Genomic DNA, 23,502 nt, shown 5'->3' on the forward strand with positions numbered 1-23,502 from the left:
TATATTATTGATGATAACGACAGTATTTCTTATATCTAATAGTGCGATCTTATACAACTTGAAATTAAAACACAATAAAAACAATCTAGTATGCTGAGAAACCGATAATACGTCAGCATCTAAGGTGCCACAATTGTCGTAAGCGGCCTAGGGACTCAAGGAAAATCTTAAGAAAGGCACCTCAAAATCGCGAAGGGTATTTTCACCTAATTTTGAGGAACGAAGACAAACCACAGCTTAAAAAATTCACATATGTTAACGGGATATCATGAGGTATTTCAAAATACTAACAATTACGTAATATTTCGTTTTAACTTGTGCGTGAAAGAATTATTCCTCTGTGACGATAGCTGATAACACTGTCTCAGTCACTGTTCACACAGGCTCGTATCAGTACTTCTTCGCCCATACTTCTTAAGGGTGTAAATTAATTGCTGTTAGCCATTTTTTCTAGCCTTAGATCACAGACTCATGGGGTTCAGGTTTAGAAATAATCTTGATTACCTTGAAAGAGAGCAGCCATCCTCCTTGGACCGAAATAGAGAACTGATTACATCCGTTATAATAAACCCAAAGTTGAGAGTTCGGAGCGTGTCCAGTGGTACCACGTCTCGAACCTTGAACATAACAATCATCAACCTCAAAATCTACAAACTAGACCATACCACTCCCACATAATTTGTTAATAATTCATTAGTAACAGACAACTACACGAGATAAGCCCATCTTTGCTTTATCGCGATATCAGACATGTTTTGTGTTTTTTTTAATTATTAAGCTCGTTGTTTTATATTATTTTCACTAAGTTATATTTCACAGGGATGAGGGGGGGGATTATTCTTTAGCGTGATAACCAGCCAGACATAATCAATAATGCACAGGATGGAGTACAGAAACGTGCTCGTTCTTTCAGCCGTGGGGACGTTATTATGTGACAAACAACCCCACTGTTCGTTTGTAAAAGAGTAGTCCAAGAGATGGCAGAGGGTGGTGACGACTAGCTGCTTTCTCTCTAGTCTTACACTGCTAAATTGTGGATGGCTAGCGCAGATAGCCCTCGTGTAGCTTTGCGCGAAATTCAAAAAACAAACAAACCTAAAATAGCTCATCTGAAGCATTTCTTAAATAGCTCAGTCTCTTTTATGTTTTTATTTTTGGATGAATTCTTAGATATTTTTATTTCATCATCATCAAATGATCTTTTGCATACTCTGGAAGAATATCGATGTCAGAACGGAACTAAATTTGTCCACGTGTTCGTATTATTTCACGTATATGATCAGGAAGTAACAAAGAAATATTACAATACTTAATCCTCCATGTTATCGGATTGAATCATTTCTAAAAGCAAAATGGCAACCAATTCTCCCAATCTCCACTCCATTTGTTCAAAATGAACAGGCTAACTCCCATACATGTAAGACGATACAGCACGAGTGCATTTACTTATTCAGTATGCATGAAAATCAGAGAGGTGACATTACAGTAAGTAACATGATTTCCTCACGGTTTATATAGCAAACAAGTACTGATACTTTAAAAAATAGTTTCTTTTTTACGCTCTGATGCCCATCATTTAGAGTAAGAGAGTTAAACCATATAGCAATTTAAATGCACGTGAGGAATAAATTTAATGTATTGACACAAAAAAGTATCCCAAGTGTCTTTTGAAAGCTTTACCATACTGTTATGTGAGAGTGAATTAGATAAAATAAATATGTCGTGAGGCTTAGAAATAAATAGCAAAATCTTTAAAAAGGGAAAAATAATCTATAAGGCCGTATGTATAATCAATACATGTTTTTAAATTTGAATTTTTGTTCAATATCATAACATATATTTGTATAATTAAATTAAAATTTGGTAGAGAAGGAAAAGAAAAATATATATAAAGAAAAGAAAAAATATACTTGAAAAATAATAAAAACTCAGCCAGAAAACAAACGTTCAACACCAGGGCAAAGATCATAAGGCGGGTCTTTACATAATGTATCCTGGTTTTTGAGATATCAGAAGAAAGACTTGCGTTGCGTTGAAGATATGCACGGTCTATCCGATTTATCCTCAGCATCATAAGCCTGATATGCTTAAAAGAAAGGAGCAGAGGTGAGTGCTCAAACCCACTACTTTACATATCTTTACAACCTATCGCTAGCTACTGCCAGAATACTAGGAAAGATAATAATTGGATCCTGTACATCAAATGGGGAACAAAGTAAAACTGCTCTTGAAGTTAGCCTCCAGCCACCAATATGATGATTGTACATAAATACCAGAGTGTTGAGGCACTGCTGTACTATACCCAACCTTTTGTTATTAATATATATGTATATAGACACACGGAAGAGTTTAGCTTTAAACCTGTTGCTTATGTATTATCCATTGCTATATGAATATGTATGATAAAATCACTATTTTGTTCATCAGTTACACTGTTTTGACTTTACTATCACGAATAAACCATCAACTTTAAACTTCGTGGCAAAACAGAATAGTTAAAAACGTTTACAGAGGTCCACTTTATCCAATAATAATATTATATATTGCCTTCTTAAATATGTATTGAATTTTTATCTTTTATCTGGTACTCACGGAGTATCATTTTCGTAGACAGAAAGTCGTCTGACAGACTCACTTGGATATTATGGAGTGTGTATTTGGTCCAAATTCACAAGAATGGCACATTCTACAGAACCGATATAGGCTAGCTACCAGGAGCTCAATTACAGGAGATCCGGAAAACACGTATGTTGAGCGAGAATAAGTCAAATTCTATTAACACAAACGGAACTTCTACCAATTTGTTTTCACTTTTAAACAACACATATTCATAACAACACTAATAAGAGCTGTGTTAATCTGACTTATGTGTATAGTGGCTTTCCTATACTTACATGTATAAATATACAAGGTGATTTTGATAATTTTATCAGATAGTCTGAAAACGGTATTCTGACTAATAATTAACTTTGCTTGGAAATTCAGCTTCAAGGTCTTTCCAAGCTGTCCAACATACCATAGTACTCACGTCACTAAATCAGTTTCATTATCCACAAAGGGGGAACCAAGGTTTCCAGCATGTCTGTTTCTGTGTGTATATCAAATGCAATTAAAAAGTTATCTAGCCTTTCAGCCTATACAGAGAGACATACACACTTGCTCTATTCGTGACCACAAGTGACTGGTGGCAATATTTCAAACTCTTTACCGCTGGTTACGTCTAAGTAATATAAAACTCTTATTCTAACTAAAATTTCCAAAAAAAAACACACGCCTAAATACTTTCAGAGAAAGGTATTTTCTAAATTATAAAGCATTTACAACCGTAATATTTGCATTCTATAAATGAACCACACAGGAGAATATATTGCGTCCCTACATCAGTCAGGCCTGGCATGGCACTCACACTTACAATTCACAATACGCAGACGACACTGCAATCTGGAGTATTTCTAGAAACCCACTTATGGCCATGTCTCGTGTTCAGAGAACACTAAATACTGTCATGAGCTGGAGCAACAAGTGGTTTTAAACTCAACAAAAACGCAAGCATTCATTTTTATAGGAAATTAAAAAACACAAGAAAACTCTGGAAAAAGGAAACATTTCACTCGGCAATACGTCTATTATCATGAGCAAACACATTACATTCCTTGGCATCACTTTCGACTCAAGGTTGACATGGGAAAAAACATGTTAACAACATACACTTATCCATCAAGAAACGCATTATACATTTGATGACCATTTCTAACAAACACTCAAACTACTCACCAGAGACCATCATCTAAATATACAAGGCTTACATCCGTCCATTAATAGAATATGGATGTCAAGTCACATACAGTATGTCTAACAACATATTACAGAAGATCCAAATACAACAAAATAAAATATTAAGAGCAGCAAACCGACTACCAACATACACACCTGTCAACTATGTACACAAAATCAGTAACCTACCCACCCTTAGGAATAGGCTAACAGATATAACATACAAATATTACTTAAAAGCAGAACACAAAAATCAACTAACTGCATCATTGTGTAAACTATCCAGTGCACCTTCAAAATACATTTCACCATACAACATATTTCAACAATCACAAATCACTCAACAAAATACATAATCACAGATAAGGTTGAATACATGTTTATATTTATATGCATTTCCTTCCAGATCCGAGCACAGAACAGGTAAAACTTTCGGCGCCTGTCCTGTGAAAGTGGGTTTTTCGGGACACTCCCGTTTCTCCCCACATTCAAATCTCTGGCATTGAATCTTTAGATCCCAGCCAAGGCAAGAGTGTTGCCTGAATCGGGTCGTTTTAAGTTGATATCTACATTTTGGACTTCGGGCATCGGCCTGACTCACTTCTGTGCCGCCTTTGTCTCGCTCCCCCCCTTCTCACCCGTCAATTTTATAATACCCCACCGCACTTCATCCCCTTAAACAAGTAAAAGTAGAATACAGGAAAATTTCCAAGCAAAATTAAATAATCTTTCATGTGAAGGAACGAAGAGGAACCACAACGTTCCTGACCACCCCTGTTGGGGAGAGAATTCTTCAGACTTCTCTCTCTCTCTAAACTAAACTCCTGCCAAGTTCGTTTGCGTTTGCAAAAGAGAAAGAAAAACTACAGTCCGTTCTCTGCCAATCTTAAGATAAGGTTTTGTTAAATAGTTTTATACTCATACATAACTAGCAGTTAAACAAAATATCGATTATTCTTTTGCATAGTTTGATCAAAATAAACCCATTTTAACCAAGCAACTTTATCAGAACGATTTATCAGCTTCAAGAGTCTCAAATACTGAAGCAAACCTTACGTTACAATTATTGGCATTTTCACTCTGACTCTCTGAGGTGGGCTGTGGCATCGATTACATGGAGCTCTTTTATAAGGAGAAAGTCATTATAAGGAAAAAGTTATTTTGATGGTTGAAGAGAGCAGCAGCTAAACGTAACTAAAGAAAACCATAACCATTAACTCCAAGGAGTTTTATTTAAATAATATTTTGAGAATTTATGATGTCCTATTTTATTGAATTAGTGTTTAAACGATGATTCTAAACGGAATAAAATACATTTTAAGACGAGGCGTTAGTTTGATGGTACCTTTAAAATATAACTTGAATTGAGTTAAATTTTAACTAGCGTGAAAAGTTTTCAGATTTGGAGGTACCTTGTAGCACATACATTCAAACAGAAATGTTTTAAGTGTTATCTTACCAGCATAAACGTTCATACTTAACATTTACTTCAAGCGTTATTATAAACTTATTAATATTGTTATAAACGAAACATGTTTTAGAGCACTTGCATTACGTGTCGGTATACAGATAGTTCATCACATTATCACAAAACTTTAGTATCATTTTAAGGATTCTCTCCGACAATCAATATACGTTGGGTCTCCAGTAGCCCGAAACCTTAACTCATAATGTAAGTCTGATATCTATTTATGTACATATGAATATGAAAGCTGGAACGTTCAACTATTTGGACATTACTGTTATATAACTTAGTATTTAATGGCCCTATATATTGAACAAGATGAGATGGTAAATTGTCTTACGAAAAAAAATGTACATAAACAAATTGTTACAAATTTTGATGTTTATATTCTACATGTTAGAAGGGAAAGAGAGACATGAAACCCATGACAAGGGTACATCCTGAGAAGGACTTCTGGTATTTGACAGTTTCACTAATATGTAACTCTTTTAACAAACACTGAAATGCGGATCGTGTCTGTTGTTGGCCTTTGTGGTGACATCTTCTCAAGTTCTCATCCAGTTAACCATGAAATTTTCAGAAACTCTTGGATGTGACTCCATGGAGATTCCATCCTCTACTCCATAATTTATTCAATATTCTATTTTTGAGTTAGACAGCTATTTGTAACTGCTTTAGTGCCAATGTACCTGCAATCTGATCGCCGTAAAACTTTTAAGGATTTTTGGTTATAACCCCAATTTCCAAAACAACTAATATTTGGAAATCAGTCAGATAATATATCAAAATTAAGTTGCGTTAATGTGAGGAACCTGACCAATACTATTGAATATCTAAAATATTTTACACGTTAAAGCTACAAGCGATGACTCGCTATCCTCAAGATATTAACGAAATAAATATAGCTCATCGCTCGGAAACCTTTACTGCCTGTTTGAATAGAATCATAAGAATTAGAAACTTTGCTATTAGATTGATTGAGCTGGCACATACAAAAATTAGGTCCCCCGCCTACGGGTTTACAACGCTAAAATCAGGGGTTCGACTCCCATTGGTGGACACAGCAGATAGCCCGATGTGATTTTAGAATATATAATACAAAATAAAAAACGTTTGTTAAATGTCGCATCAGACGTACAAAATTTAAAAAGTAACTATGTCACGTGACTTGAAATAACATTTTACTTTTATATTGAAAGGAATCATCTTTGGCGGTTGTTTCTTCCTCCTCTTATATTCCATTCGTAATATTTGCGCGTCTAGTGAAGAATTGTAATGGATTTGCTTCTAGTTCGAAGACAGTTGAACCATAAAGATATAAGTGAAATACAAGTGCAGAATAGTAAATCTGAAGATGAAAACGGCTATAACTTAAGTATTTACTTTTGTGTTTAATGAATCAAGACGTACCGTTATTTATAAGCACCATTTATGACAGTTTCGAACACAACTTACACTATATATGCTGTCCTAAGATGGTTTTACGTTTGTTTGTTTCTGAATTTCGCGTAAAGCTACACGAGGACTATTTGCGCTAGCCGTTCCTAATTTAGCAGTGTAAGACTAGAAAGAAGGCAGCTAGTCAGCACCACCCACAGCCAACTCTTGGGCTACTCTTTTACCAACGAATAGTGGGACTGACCGTCATTCTATAACGCCCTCACGGCTGAAAGGGCGAGCATGTTTGGTGCGATGAGGATTCGAACCCGCGACCCCAGACTATAACTCAAAAATGGTTCCCATGCCGGATTTGTTTTGTGTTTTTTTAAGTACAAACTTTTAGATTATAGCTCTGCCATCTCTTGACGAGATTCGATCGGTTTGAGATATCATTATAGTTTTGGACTCAAACCCTTTCGACTAATGTTTATGGTCACGCCCAAGATTTCATAGATTAGTTTACCCTAATCATACCTATTCAATTTGAGGATAGGCTGGTAGAGATCCTGATAATTAATAAAATCAAATCGTGTATACGCGTGTTCTGTGCTTAGTATTTCTGGTGTTAAAATATAGCTAATAAAAACGAAAAAAAATCTCATAGGTTAATTTATTTTAATACTAGCTAAAAGCTGTGGTTATTGAGGATTTCGTTTGGTTTTATTTCAATGAAAAAGAAAGAAACATGTATTGATCTTCACCTATGTGAATTAAGTGTTGACACATGTGTTTTCTTATAACAAATTCACATCACATCGGGTTATCTGTTGAGGGAATCGAACCTCTGATTTTAGCGTTGTAAATCCGTAGGCGGGGGGCACATCAAATAACAAAACCATATTAGAAAAAAAAACGTTATAATACAGAGTAAATACACTTATTAACCCCTAAATAGTAAGCTATTATAAAGTAGTATATGAGAATAAACAATACAAATGATAAAAACGAGCTGATATGACCCAGAAAATGGTCCCTAATTAAATTACAAGTTAGTAATCACCATAATCACTCATTAAACTACAATTAGAGATAAATGTAGACTCGATAAATATTTGTTCTTGTGTTTCTGACAAAAACCGTTTCTAAGCATACTCATGTAAGCTTCGCTTGAATAACAATGAGCTAGTGTTAGTGTTTTCAGCCAAGCTGTTATGCGAAACGACTTTCAAAGCTTGGTCTCTGATTATTCTCTTGTGTTGGTGCCAAGCCCATTAAAAATTTAATTTTTTATCGTTGTTGATTATAGTTTATTATCACACTCGTCAAAGAATGTCGCACCACGGATTGTAGCTCTGCGTGCAAACAAGATAAACTGTTCCACTTTTGGGCACTAAATGTGAACGCGAGTTTGTTTCAGGCTTGTGTATTACATCCTTATGCGCACACGCACACACACAAGAAGGGCATGGCACTATAAATTAACCTATGTATTTGTGATACTAAATCATAAGTTGCTTACTTTGTTACTATTGTTAAAACGGGCCACGAAACATTAGCGATTTAACGCATATTCCAACTTACCCTTTAGAAAAACTGTTGAAATTTAACGAAACAAAAAGTTTAGTGTTTTTGCAAGTAGCATGAAATGCATCTCCCAGCACCCAGGTTTTCAAATATTCTTGGGTACGGACCCTTGGATACCCCACCTTCCATGGAAAACGTCCTGTGTCACAAGACGTTTCATTACAGAACAATCGCGCATCGTTACAAACTAATAATAATAATAGCTAAGAACAAGTTTTAGTTATGCCTCCACTGTTTGTTCATTCTGAAACCGTCCCACAGCGGCACAGTGGTATGTCTGCGGACATACAACGCTAGAAGCCGTGTTTCGATACCCGTGGTGGGCAGAACACAGATCTTGTGCAGGCTTGCACTGAACTGCAAACAAATAAAGACTCTGAAACAACGATTAAACAATGAATATATTCTCACCAAAACCGACTTCACCAAACAGGCGGATTATAAATAACCTTAACTTATTTTTACGTTCGCAGCCATTCTTGCATATGCAAAAATATGATTTTAATTAGAGTTGGAACTCGGGAACAGGAATTGTTAACCTGAACGACACCTTACGCACGCTTGAGCTAAAGTCCGTATTAGATACTCATAAAATTAAGATGCAGCCGTCCCTAATTATGAATTATTAAAGAAAAGGAGGGTAGGCAACCAGCAGCACCCACCGCTATAACAGGTTTGTCCAACTCTTTAAACCGAGTAATGGGATTGATTTTCACTTTTATAAAGCGGCCATAGTTAAAAATGTAGAGTATATTCAATGGCATCGCGTATCGAGTTCCAGCCTCTTCTATTTGCAGATGGACATGGTAATCACTTGACCACAACCGGCCCCATTTCAGTCATGAAGGGTTGCATTATGAATTTTGTAGCCGGGATACAAGATTTGTAGGGTAAATCTTAGAAATAAGTCATATACACTTCAATACTGTTTATTAACTCCATTCTGAACTAAACACAAGCACAAACGATGAGTAGGTAATATATAAGATAATAATTATAATATTTGCAATATTAATAAAACATGAATAATTCTTTATTAGTATATGGCCGAAAACATACTTACGAAAGAACAAAGATTAAAATTGCGTTAACGAAAAAATAAAATTAAAAAATAAGAGGCATATATGAAACAACTAAAATCTACATTGTCGTAATGACACGGTTGCAAATTTTGGTTTACCACTGAAACTGGCCTGGCATGGCCACGTGGGTTAAGGTACTCGACTCGTAATCCGAGGGTCGCAGGTTCAAATCCCTGTAACACCAAACATGCTCGCCCTATCAGCCAAAAGGGCGTTATAGGGTGTCGATCAATCTCACTATTCGTTGGTAAAAAGAGTAGCCCAAGAGTTGGCGGTGGGTGGTAGTGACTAGCTGCCTTCCCTCTAGCCTTACACTGCTAAATTATGGACAGCTAGTGCAGATAGCTCTTGTGTAGCTTTGCGCGAAATTCAAAACAAACCAATGAGACTTCCAGTTTTTGATTATTTTTACTTTGTCGTGACGTATGAAGTAAATAGACTCCTTTTTTCACTCTTTTAATCTCTCCTTGGTCAAATGTTTTTTGCTCATTTTGCTAAACTTTAGTGTTAGTATAAAAGTGCTGGTTTAACATAACATCACTTGTACCTCAGATTCGGTTAGGACTATTTACTTATTCTCCTGTAGCCTGATACTTCTTTAAATGTATCTTACGATGACAATAACTGTACTTAGCAAGAATCTAAAAGAGGATTACGGGTCTCAGGAGTACTCTAAGAAAGGTTTATTCAATACGAGTTTTCCTACAGGTAAAAAACACCACGTTTCTGATTTAGCAAAGTCAACAAATAGTTATGTTAAAAAAACAAATATATTATTAGTCTAGATTCTTGGACTTCTTTAAGTCTATTGTCAAGCGATAGCATGATTGCCTGGAATCATAATCATGTAACTTCCACAGATCATACTAAATATGCAACCGACAACCCATCAGACTCAACATAATCATTGTGAATGAATATGCAATTTAAATGTGAATACAAAAAACAACAACTTCATGTTCCTATTGTATATATTACTTACTAATAAAAGCCAAAGCTTGACAGCTTAAAACATTAGAGTACCCGTAATATTTTAGCACAAGTTTTATCTTGAAATAAATTATAAGCTTCCTTGACTAAGTACAAAATACATCTCTATACGATATTTCAGTGGTTCTATGGATGCTGACTTATCATTCCACCATTGGGACAGCGGTAAGTTCTAGGATTCGATCCCCCGACGTTTACACAATTGATAGCCCTATATGGCTTTACTTTAAAACAAGTTAACGTTGTGATTAACACACTTGTGGATGTTTCAGATTGCATTTTGTTGAACTCGTCACATAACTAAGGTCGTATTATTTTGCCCTCATGACATATTACGAATTATTTGCAAAGTTAATAATGAGGCTGAGTTTTCTCTATAACGCTGATGTGCTTTAATTAATGTTATAAATACTGTATATGATGCTATTAAGTAACACTGTTTCGTAAAATGGTCGGCGAAGTACGTTTTGTTTGTATGATTTTCCCAAATCTCACGCAAAGCTACACGAGGGCTATCTGCGCCAGTCGTTCCTAATTTGGTAGTGTAAGACTAGAGGGAAAGCAGCTAGTCATCACCACCCACCGCCAACTCTTGGGGTACTCTTTTACCAACAGATAGTGGAATTGACCAGTAAATTATAACGCTCCCACGGCTGAAAGGGCGAGTATGTTTGGTGTGACGGGGATTCGAACCCACGACCCTCACAAGTCGATTATCGTTTAGATTTAATCTACAAATTGACATTCAAGTTTTTTTGGTTTTTTTTAGATGAACACAAACAACATAACGAATAAGTCTGAATTTTGACTCATTTGCCCCCAGGAATTCACTGATGTAATAAAATGTTTCACAGATTCCATTTTTAAACTTGTTGTTTTCGAAGTATAAAGGCTCGGCATGACCAGGTGGTTAAGACATTCGATGTGGTAAAAGCCTCATCAACAAGAGAAGAAATGGTTTCAACTATAGCTCTGCCTTCTAAGTGTTTGACAAAATAAAACCTCTTTAAACACTTCCATTCGTAACAGTATCTTATCAATAACAGACGCTGAGCTACCGTTTCAACATCTGAGGTTTCAAGTTGTATGGCGGACTGTTCTGATTCGTGTCAATTACGTATTTTCAGCAGGGATTACACTTCGCGATAGAGTAATGTTTTAATGGGATGGCCTTCAATACCAAGTCTTACCTGTCTCTGTGCATCAGCTTATCATACATGGTTATGGTAAATGTAATAATCTTTCTTGGTGTGGCTTTATGTTTTTCCACTAAATGAGATGCTTTTAAGAAGCTTTAAATGCTTTGGATGAAACAGTAACATGATTTAACCTTTCACCTGTTTGTTGTTTAAAGAAGTCAATGGTTTTACTCGCATGTTCAGGGTGTTTGGTTTTCAAACGCCTTGTAAGTTCTTTGACCATATAGCTAAAATATGCAAACATACGACAAACTGCAACGATTCCTCATCATTGACAATTTAAATAATCCCCCTTGTTCTCACGCACTTTAGTTTTAGGCTTAGTGTTTAGTTTACCGACAAAAATAGCAAAATCGTCAACAGAGGAAACGCTTGATAAAGCTGCAGAGCCAAGAATTTGTTGTTGTTCATCGCCATAATTTAACGATTTCCTCTGTTTACTTCTGAGTCATCACCTGAAGAAATACAAGATCGTTTTTCGCCCATATGTAATACCAACTTATCCATGTTTTTCACCAGCTGTTAGCTCGATGGCCAGATGGTTAGGGCGCTCGACTCGCAGTCTGAGGGTCACGGAATCGAATCCCCGTCCTACCAAACATGCTAACTCTTTCAGCTGTGAGGACGTTATAATGTTTCACTCAGTCCCACTATTAGTTGATAAAAAAGTTTCCCAAGAGTTGGCGGCAATTGTTGATGATAGCCTTCCCTCAAGTCTTTGACTGCTAAATTAGGAACGGCTAGCGCAGGTTGACCTCGGTTCAGCTTTGCGCAAAATTTGAAATAAGCCAAACTACAAACTAGGAAAGCGTTAAATATAATTTCATGATATCTCGGCCTTCAAACCAATAGTCACGTTGCTTTTGCATGAAATGTAGTCACGACAACATTTCTGTGCTCTGTTTAAAAGAGTGTGTTCTACTGCCAAGGTTTTTGAATACTTCTATTAAAATTAAATATTTAAAAGTTGTTGCACTTGTGATGTTAAACAGTGTATGTGGTTATTTGATGGTGAACTAATCAAATCACTTTTTTAGCCATCGGCAAGCCCCTCAAGCCGCTATAATCCGAGTTCTGATACCCGTAGTGGGCAAAACATAATATAGCCCATTGAGTAGCTTTGTGCTTGATTACAAACAAACAAGCAATCAGCAAAAACAACAAATACACAATGATAGAATAATATATACAAAGGATATTGAATTAGGTAAGAAGCGTAATGAAGCATTAATTTAAAAAGTTCAGGGACGATCGATCAGCGCCACCTATCAAATTATAAAATAGGGCGAAACAATCAGTAGTTTGAAGGCCACCTTCCTTGTTTCGTAGTTTACAGGCTTCAAATTACTGCAAGCAAACAGCGAGGTGCAGAACTTTCAAACAGCCAACGATCACTACCAATAAAATATATGCAAGATTTCCTATACTTGACGTTTGTCTTTTTGTTTTTGAATTTCGCGCAAAACTACTCAAGGGCTTGTCATCACCACCCATCGCAAACTCTTGAGTTACTCTTTTACAAACGAATAGTGGGATTAACCGTCACCTTAATACGCCCCGCGGTTGAAAGGACGAGCATGTTTGATGCGACAGGGATTAGAATCCGCGACCTTCAGATTACGAGTCGAACGCCTTAACCCACCTGGCCATGCTGGGCCTTTACCAGGTGTAAGAAGCCTGGCCGTGCTGGGCCTTTACCAGGTGTAAGAAGAATTCTTACCGTTCACAAAAAAACTATTTCAATATAAAACTATTTGTGTATGTGAAAGGTTATAAAACTATTTGTGTATGTGAAAGGTTAATTCTAGACTAGAAAGAAAGAGAGGAGAGTACACAAAGTTTCGGCTGTGTAACCTGACATTTTATTTGCTTTTCAACGTGGAATTAACCTAACTTGTTCCTTTCGTATTCTCAGGCAGGTTAACAACACAGCTCCCCCACTCTGTGTATATACATTATATTCCCATTTACTAAACTACTTAATAGTAACAATATGTAGTATCCTACTCATTTCTAAAATCTGTACAAGGAACAGATATAATGCTCCTATCATTACAGTTGTCCGCCTCACAGTTTGCGCACCATGGGGTTAGAATAAAGAGGGCTTTAATTAAAATAGCTCAAGAGTTGACGGTCGGTGGTCTTGAATTGCGAGTTGCCTTCCTTTTCGTTCATCACTTAGAAACGGCTTGTGTACATAGCCCTCGAGAGGATGTGCAGGAAATTCAACAGACACATTACAAATAACACGACTTGAACACTTGTCACGTTACAAATAACAAGACTTGAACACTTGTCACATTACTTTTTGTTTACTTCCTAAGATTAAAACTATTAACTAATGAATAACAACAAATTAAATACACGTGACGATTTACCCTGAAACGCCTTTGCAATGCAGTAGTGCAAGTATCTAGCTGAAAGAAGTTGGAATGTAGAAGTTAAAATTATTTTAAGAAAAACAATCACTGACGTGGAAAACAATATAATGTGTTCCCATTCTTAACGATGCGTGGTTGGTGCGTTTGTCTATCATGACGGAAAGTTTTTAAATTGGCCTAACCATAAGTATAATGTCCATTATACGTATAAAGGGTACGAGTCAGAACCTGTCAACAGTGTGGGTGATAGTAGATGTGCTGGTGCCAAACCACCACGCCCAGGGACATGAAGTAAGATGATTAAAAAAGAGAGAAAGACGCAAAGGTTAGTAATGATAAAAGGGATTAAAGATAAGGTAAGTAACAGTGGTGATATACGGATGGGGAGGGACATATGATTACATTTGAAAAAGCCCCCTTTCGGTGGCACAGCGTTTTGTCTGCGGACTTACAACACTGAAAATCAGGCTTCGATACCCCTGGCGAGCAGATTACAGATAGCCCATTGTGTAGCTTTATGCTTAACATAAACATATTAAAAAAAGATAAAAGAAAAAAGAAAAATTCTGCTAACACTTTGGCCGGCGGGATGGGTCTTGAGATGGAACCAGGGCTTGGAATTTCTCTGACGGGTCCTAATGTGAGGTACTTAATTTTCATCAACTCACGGGGTTTGCAAGAAAATAAATATTCTGGGAGAATTTATGAGAACGAATATTTTAGCAAAATTTTTATTAGACATTAAACACCTAATGAAACTTGAAAGAACATAAATATTCCGACGGGATATACACACACGTGTGGGGCGATTAAAGTACTATGGAATCTATAAGGTCAAGTTAGGCAACTCTTATTATAAGTTAACAACTGGGCCCGGCATGGCCAGGTGGTTAAGGCACTCGACTTGTAATCAGAGGGTCGCGGGTTCGAATTCCCGTCACACCAAACTTTACTAGCCCTTTCAGCTGTGTAGGGGTTATAATGTTACGACCAATCCCACTATTCGTTGGTGAAAGAGCCCTCGTGTAGCTTTGCGCGAAATTCAAAAACAAGCAAACAAACAAGTTAACAACTGATCCTCATCATGTATGTAAACAATATGCCATTGAAGGATCCAAATCATGGATTCTCTTCACAGTTCGCAGATGATGTGGCAGTCTGAAAAAGTGCCGCAACACCAGCAATAGCAGCCACTAACATACAACCATAACTAAATAGAATTAGTGAATACTGTCAAAAATATTGAATAAAAATAAACACAGCAAAAACACAACTTCTAGTCTTTACGAAATTGACAAAAAAAAAAAAAAACAGCCAGAATTATATATGAATGGCACACTACTTCAGACTACCCCATCGGCAAAATTTTTAGGTCTAACCTATGATTGAAAATTAACTTGGATTAATCATGTCAACGAAATTAAAAATAAAGTCTGGTGAAAAACTAACTATGCTAGGAGTCTAACTGATAAAAACAGTGGATCATCTATAGACAACATACTTTTTTTTTGAATTTCGCACAAAGCTACTCGAGGGCTATCTGTGCTAGCCGTCCCTAATTTAGCAGTGTAAGACTAGAGGGAAGGCAGCTAGTCATCACCACCCACCGCCAACTGTTGGGCTACTCTTTTACCATTGAATAGTGGGATTGACCGTAACATTATAACACCCCCACGGCTGAAAGGGCGAGCATGTTTGGTGCGACGGGGATGAGAACCCGCGACCCTCACATTACGAGTCGCACGCCTTAACACGCTTGGCCATGCCGGGCCGACAACATACTAAAAATATATAAAACATATATTAGACCAGTAATAGACTACGCATCTCCAGCATGGATAACTGTAAGCAATAAAATAATTAAAACCAAACTACAAACAATCCAAAACACACTCCTCACAACAGCATACAGAGTTCCAAGAACTATATCATCTAAATTCATACACAAATATTCGAACATAAAAACCGTACCAGATAGACTCCTGCATGGTACAATAACGTACTTCGATAAAAAACTGGATGAAAAATGAATTACTATGCGAACTAGATAGGTACCTCATACATGATGAAGTTAGTCCTAAACATCTCTCCCCAGTCAATTTGTATTTTAAACATAAAAAATAAAATAAAATAAAATAAAAATAAAGAAATAAATAAGTAAAAATAATAAAAATTAATTTTAAAAAAATTCCACCAACAAACTTAACATTCTGCTGATACAGCAAAACCATATATGTACCACAATACATGGACATTGCCCTGAATAGGATCAGAATAATATTCAGTTCACTCTGACCTAAAAATAAAATAATTACAAATTTCAATACTGCAAGACCACATAAATACGGGGAGGAGGAAGAGGTCAAAAGAACCTGACCCTCCAGGGTATGAACATATCATACCCAAACACCGAGAGAGAGAGAGAGCGAACAACTGATCAAATATTGTACTAATTTTAATCGTAATAGCTTCATACTTCTCAATTCCTTAGTAGTTAATCTTTTATTTAACTTCATACCCCATTATTAACCTCATAATATAAATCATTATTTCGATTTAATTAAAAGTAAAATGGCGGTCACGCAAGCACCTCTGTAATTGGGCTGTAGTTGTCTCAATTTAAACTAAACAATTCAACGTTCATATATCCATGTATCATTCAAGAAATCCAAAAATAAAACAGTTCTGAATTTAATAAATAAATCTCAAAAGACACTATTGATATCACATTCAATTTCTTCACATCATAATGAGACCCAGCATGGCCAGGTTGTTAGTGCCTCAAATCGTAATGTGAGGGTCGCGGGTTCGAATCCCCCTCACACCAAACATGCTCGCTCTTTCAGCTATGGGGGCATTATAATGTGACAATCAATCCCAGTATTCGTTGGTAAAAAGAGTAGCCCACATGTTGGATTTTTATGACAAGCTGTCTTCCCTCTAGTCTTGCACTGCTAAATTAGGGACGGCTAGTGCAAACAACCCTCGTGTAAGTTGAGCGAAATTTACAAAAACAAACACATTATAATGAGTGATTGTTTGGAACTATGCATAATGCTACACCATGGGCTTTCTGTGTTCTGCCTACCACGAGTATCGAAAATCAGTTTCTAGTGGTGTGAGTCCGCAGATGTATCGCTGCGCAACTGGTAGGTGGAGCCACGTCATAATGATATCAGAATTAGTAGCTTTCAACTGTCTGTGGGCGTGATAAAAAATTGCAATTCATCTGCTTCGTCTGATTACCGGAAAAGAATGAAAACAAATATCATACACCGGAAATAAGCACTTGTTTTATGTAGACTTTATGAAATAAATATCTTTGGAGCAAACTTAAATGTTTTGCCTGATACTCATATTTAGACATTGTAACCCCACTGACGTGTGTGAAACTGCAACAAGAATTACGTCGTATGGAGTGTTGCCTTTAAGTGTAGTGGTTTGGTTTGTTTGTTTTGAATTTCGCGCAAAGCTATACGAGGGCTATTTGCGCTAGCCGTTCCTAATTTAGCAGTGTAAGACTAGAGAGAAGGCAGCTAGTCTTTACCACCTACCGCCAACTCTTAGGCTACTCTTTAACCGACGAATAGTGGGATTGATCGTCACATTATAACGCCCCCAAGGCTGAAAGGGCGACCATATTTGGTTGTGACAGGCATTCGAACCCGTGACCCGCGGATTACGAGTCGAGTGTCTTAACCACCTGACCACGCCGGGCCCGTGTCGTTTTAGAAATACAATACAAACAAATACATTATACATTACAGGCCCCCCGCTATCACAGCGGTAAGCCTACGGATTAAACAACGCTAAAATTAGGAATTCGATTCCCCTCAGTGGGCTCAGCAGATAGCACGATGTGGCTTTGCTATAACACAAACCCACAAACACACATATTATTACAGAACTACCTACGTTTGCACTCAGATGTTATGCAAATATAATTACATAGCATCACAAATCTTCAAATGGACTGATAAATTTAAGATAAGTTATAAATATGTTAACGTATTTAAATTTATTATAGTTTCTATAATTCCATACATCTATGGCAGCATTTATTTAAAAGTTCCTAATCATTCGTGAATAACTTTTATTAAATTTAAAGTATTATTTTGAGCAAAAATATGTAGATACTATTAATCTATTACAAAAATATTCTTCGAACTACACTTAATATAGCATATTAGACCATATATATATAATGTTGAAAACGGTTTTATCTAGTACACCAGCGCTCAGTAGAATACGCTTCGAAATTAAAGTTGGTTTTTTCAAACACCGTATTTAAATACGCTGTCGAGATCTGTTTTACTACTAATCTTTTTAAAGTCAACATGAAGTGTTAAAATATTTTCAAACACATTTCGCTGACTGTACATCCACCAATTATTTACCGTTTATACTGGAATGTACACACAAACTTTATAAATCGCAAACCACAATCAATTGGATTAAGAATACAATTTCACAAAGCTTGCCTACTATAAAATGTTGGCATCCATATCTCAATGTACGTAGTTTTTCTTTTGTTTGTAATTACTGCGCATGCTACATATTCATCGTTTTTGCGTTACCTGTCACGGACACCAAGTCGTGATTCATTAGGCCGTGTATTAGTAATTACACCGTTTCTTTGTAACTACAAACTACTATCCCTTTCGTAAAAAAAATAAAAAACTTTGTGTGTGTGTTTGTGTTTCTTCTCATATTAGTAATTTCGTGATATATATTTTATTTTATATAATTATATTGTTCTTCACTGATCCATCATTTTAGTGCCTCACCTATAGGGTTAAGGTGTGGCCTTGGCCAATGTTGTGCAGTTTGTGTGCGAAGGGGCCCTATTAGTGTGTGCCATGGTCAACTCCCACTACTCGGTCGAGTAAGAGCATCCAAAGTTAGCAGTTAGTGATATTGGCTAGTTACCTTCAGTTGCCTATCAGTCTGACCAGGTATGGCCAGGTGATTAAGGCACTTAACTCGTAATCTGGAGGCCGCGGGTTTGAATCCCCGTTACACCAAACATGCTCGCCTTTTCAGCCGTGTGGTCGTTACAATGTTACGATCAATCCCACTATTCGTTAGTAAAAAAAGTAGCCCAAGAGGTGGCTGTGGGTGGTGATGACTAGCTGCCTTACACCGCAAAATTAAGAACGGCTAGCGCAGATAGCTCTCGTATAGCTTTGCGCGAAATTCAAAATAAACCATACTAAGCCTATCAGTTCCCAATTAGATTGCTATGTGCAAGAAACCCTTTTGTAGGTTTACGTGCTACTTCTGGAACCAAGTTTCATCTCCCCCTTAAAGGTAATTTAATTAATCTACTGTAAGCTCAATGGTACACTACACCTATATCAACTCATGTATTCATCTGCAGCATTGAGTCGCAGATGCCTAATATTTAAAGATGGCGATTTTGAAAATCTTCATGTGTATGTGTATTTTAAAGAATTTCTACTGCCTTATTATTTTCGTCGTTAGCATTGTGGGTTGATATTAATGCTAGTTGCCTCTGGTTAAACGCTAATAGAACATGTCTACGATAAAAAGATGCGTTGCTAGGCGCTGGTACATGAGGTCTGTGCCCCGATACTTTTTGAGAGTGCCCGAAATCACAAGAAAATACTATAATCGATTTCATGCTGAAACGCCGAAACTTCTAGTTCCTGTGGACCCGAATTTTTTAGCACCTAGCGACACCTCTGATGATATGAGATATCAAAAACTTATTTTAAAAAATAACAGGATATAATTGAAATCTTTTGAAGTACCATTGAACATTTTGCAAAAATAAATATACTCTCAGCCCATAACTCAAAAAAGGTACGAAGGGGATTTATCAAACTCTAGGTATCAGTGGCGCATTAACCTCATTAGATCTCATTAACCGTGAAGCAAAATTACATGGGGAAGAGCTTACCACTGTTCTTCCCTATCGTAGATATTCCTAAGAGGCTAAGTGATCGGTAGCTCGTGGACTTGGTCCAACAAGTAAGATAGGTAGATGGTAAACTGTAGCATAAGATTATAATAGATTGTGATATCAGAATGTAGTGATAAATATTATAACCGTTTTAACCACTTCGAAGGAGAAATGTTATTATTAATCTTCCTACTATGTAAAGTTTCCATTTTTTCACATACTAAATGTGTGTAGAATTAATCAAAGTAACGGTTCCGCCACCTGTTCTGTTCAGTAACAATGGCATCATTTAGCCTAACTGACTAATTACCTGCACAAAAGTTCCAACTTCACAGTATTGATGGAAAATTAAATATGTACTCACAGTAGGTCTCCTTGGCAAGTTTCGCGACCACGTCACTTTTCAACTTGCTAGGTTTCTTCCCCATTGACAAAATCCGTTATGCTGACTGACAGTATTCGGTTCCTCACCCACGAAAATGCATATCGAAAGCAAGAACGGCTCGTGCTTTCCCGCAAATCGCCTCCTTGCGTCTATGTCGATTAATGTAACCGTAATGTCAGAAAACCTGTAGGTATGCGTGCCATCTTTCGGCAGTATAATTTAACTTTTAGCGTCGCGTAAGTAATTGGCAAAAAGAGGTCTATCAATACTAGCTGTTTTTATATAAAAAAGTGTATAATATGTATACCCTCTATAAGCGCAAGAAACGTAATACTTTTAAACTAAATTTAGTACTTGGATCATATAATCAAATACAAATGAAGTACAAGTTTTTAAATATTCAAATTGGACAATTTGGAAAAAGGGTGACAATAAATGCAAAGACAGGTTAAGGTCTCCAAAACTGTTTTCTCTTGCAAAAGTGAAGTTATAGGGGATCATATTGAAGTGTTAAGGGGATTGACAATGTCGCTGCATCATTTTTTGACACTTAATGGTGACAATGGCAGGATTATTGAACACAAATATGGATTTTGACAGGGCAGGAGTCAACTTCAGTTAAAAGAGCTTTACTTTTCTCAAGAGATGACTTTGCGCGAAATTCAAAACAAGCCAAACTCAAAGGATGATAACCTTTGGAATGGGTTGCTTACAGATGTACAGATGTAGTGGATGCAGTTAATTTAAAGCAGTTCAAGGAAAAGTTGGATAAATATTTAAATTATAAGGGCTGGCTTTGACTGTTTTATTTTAATTTTAAAATTTAGTTTAGTTTATGGAACGGCCTACATGGCCTATCATTATCATGTTATCCTTAAATTATACATGTGTGTGTGTGTGTGGAGAGAGTGTGCATAAAGTTTAAGTGTGGTTTCTCCAAGTGTGGATAGATGACGATACTAGAGATTGATTAAAGTGTTTTACTTTGGCAGTAACAACTTATTAACTTCTGCTTCCTACACAGCATAAAAATAATATTAAAATTGATTTCACAGTACACAGAAGTGATTGGAAAAGTGCTGATATAAAGCTACAATTATAGAAAATTAGTGCGTGATTTTATGACTTGTTTTATCTACATTTGAAAAGCAAATTTAAAAATCCGATCATTGAAACCGTTGAGAACTTCCACGATCGTGATCATCGTAACATTTTCATGTTAAATAACTTGCAAATACTGAGTTGGAGGTTTGTGAAACCAACATAAAGAATTAGGAAAACGAAAGAGTTGAGTCATCAAGTATACATATTAGAGGTGCGAGAAGATAAATATGGTTTTACAGAGTTATGAATATTTAAGAAAGCACACTAATATCTGTATATATTTATATACCGATTAGTAAACCACTTAACTGTCTTAATGATTATTTATTAGAGTATTTTAAAGGACCAATAAAAATACTATCTGTTAACTGTTATTCATCATTTAGTTACAACATGAATCTAAATAACATATTTCTTGGTTAAGAATTCTAAACATATTCTCACATTTTCTTTCACAGACTGTACAACATTCGAATGTTTCATTTTAGAAGTAATATTTTAAATAAGTAAGATTGTTTGTTTTGAATTTCCTACAAGTTACACGAGGGCTACCTGCGCTAGCAGTCCCTAATTTAGCACTGTTAAATCAAATGGAAGGCAGCTAGTCATCACCACCCACCGCCAACGCTTGGACTACTCTTTTACCAAGGAATAGAAAGATTGACCGTCACATTATAGCGCCCCCACGGCTGGAAAGGCGAACATGTTTGGTGCGACCGGGATTTGAACACGCGACCTTCAGATTATGAGTCGAACGTCTTAACCCATCTGGCCATGCCAGGCCTCAATATTTAACAATGTTAATATCCCGGCCACCCATATTGTAATGTTTTATTAAATTGTAAAAATGTTGTTTTTTTTGTTTTTATTATTAGCGCAAAGCTGAACAATAAGTTATGTACATGGGCCCGGCATGGCCAAGCGTGTTGAGGCGTGCGACTTGTAATCTGAGGGCCGTGGGTTCGCATCCCGGTCGCGCCAAACATGCTCGCCCTACCAGCCGTGGGGGCGTTATAATGTAACGGTCAATTCCACTATTCGTTGGTAAAAGAGTAGCCCAAGAGTTGGCGGTGGGTGGTGATGACTAGCTGCCTTCTCTCTAGTCATACACTGCTAAATTAGGGTCGGTTAGCGCAGATAGTCCTCGTGTAGCTTTGCGCGAAATTCAAAACAAACAAATAGTTATGTGGGCTTTGTTAACCGAGTGAAATTGACCCCACGTGATGGTTATTCGAACCTGCGACCCTCGGATTGCGAATTGAGTGCCTTAACCTCCTGGCCATGTCGGGCCGGTTATTGACCGATGCATAGATACTTTCTTTTGAAATAAATCAGCTTCCAAATGACATAAAAGATCAGTAATTTTTTCGGTCGTCTGCGGCTTATAAAACTCTCATTTATAATGACCACTATAGTTGTTCGAGCCTTATTTCATTTAATTTTTGTTTTTATTTTTCAATATAGCTTGTATGCAACCACGCTGGCTTAAAATCTTCGTGCGTAATTAATCATCGGGTTATTCAATATTTTAATTTTTAAAATACTTTAAAATTTTTACTAATAGGTTGGAATGGCTTGGTGGTTGAGGCATTGGACTCGCAAATTGCGAGTCACGGGTTCGAATCCCATTTCCATTGATGCTCGCCTTTTCAACAATGGAAACGTGATTATTTTACGGTCAATTCCACTGTTTATTGGTAAACGTTTGGCCCGAGGGTTGGCGTGCTTTCAGTAGTTTATAATTCTAAAAATAACCTTCGAATAGCTTTATGCAAAATTCAGTATACATTTTTATTTGCTATGTGTGATAGACCAGAGCATTCATTATGTTAACTCTCGGCTTGTTTACGATACATTTCACTTTAGAGTAGTGACCAAAACTGGAATTTCTTGTTTTAACGCTTTTTTGTGAAATTTCAAAGCGAGAATTTCATTTAAACTGTAGATACTGAAAACAGGAACTCAGGTATTGTATATTAAATTACAGTTTATGAAGAAAGCAAAAAGAATTTCTTTAGAATTGCAACAAAACTGCATAACAAAGCCAAGAAAAACTGTCACGGTTAGCTTGGGTACTTTCAACATTTAGATCAAATGCATATCAGCGTGAAAAGGCCAGTAATATTCATATTGAGCTGTTAGGTTTTTTCATAAGATTGGGAAATTAAAGAATAACATTTATTATACAAAGACTACATAAATATAATTATATTGAATTTATGAATGTTATAT

General features: G+C 36.5%; 1 protein-coding gene across 1 annotated transcript in view; it reads right to left on the minus strand.

Moving 5' to 3' along the window:
* LOC143227290 (frequenin-1-like) overlaps window positions 1-20,335 on the minus strand; it is a 123,276-nt gene extending 102,941 nt beyond the window's left edge. Inside the window, exon 1 of the mRNA XM_076458750.1 lies at window positions 20,146-20,335. Within this exon, the coding sequence (XP_076314865.1) occupies window positions 20,146-20,209 (64 nt within the window). The 5' untranslated portion in view covers window positions 20,210-20,335. The remainder of the gene's footprint in view (window positions 1-20,145) is intronic.
* Between the last annotated feature and the right edge of the window lie 3,167 nt (window positions 20,336-23,502).

Source organism: Tachypleus tridentatus, chromosome 1, assembly GCF_004210375.1.
Source record: "Tachypleus tridentatus isolate NWPU-2018 chromosome 1, ASM421037v1, whole genome shotgun sequence".
NCBI lineage: Eukaryota > Metazoa > Arthropoda > Merostomata > Xiphosura > Limulidae > Tachypleus > Tachypleus tridentatus.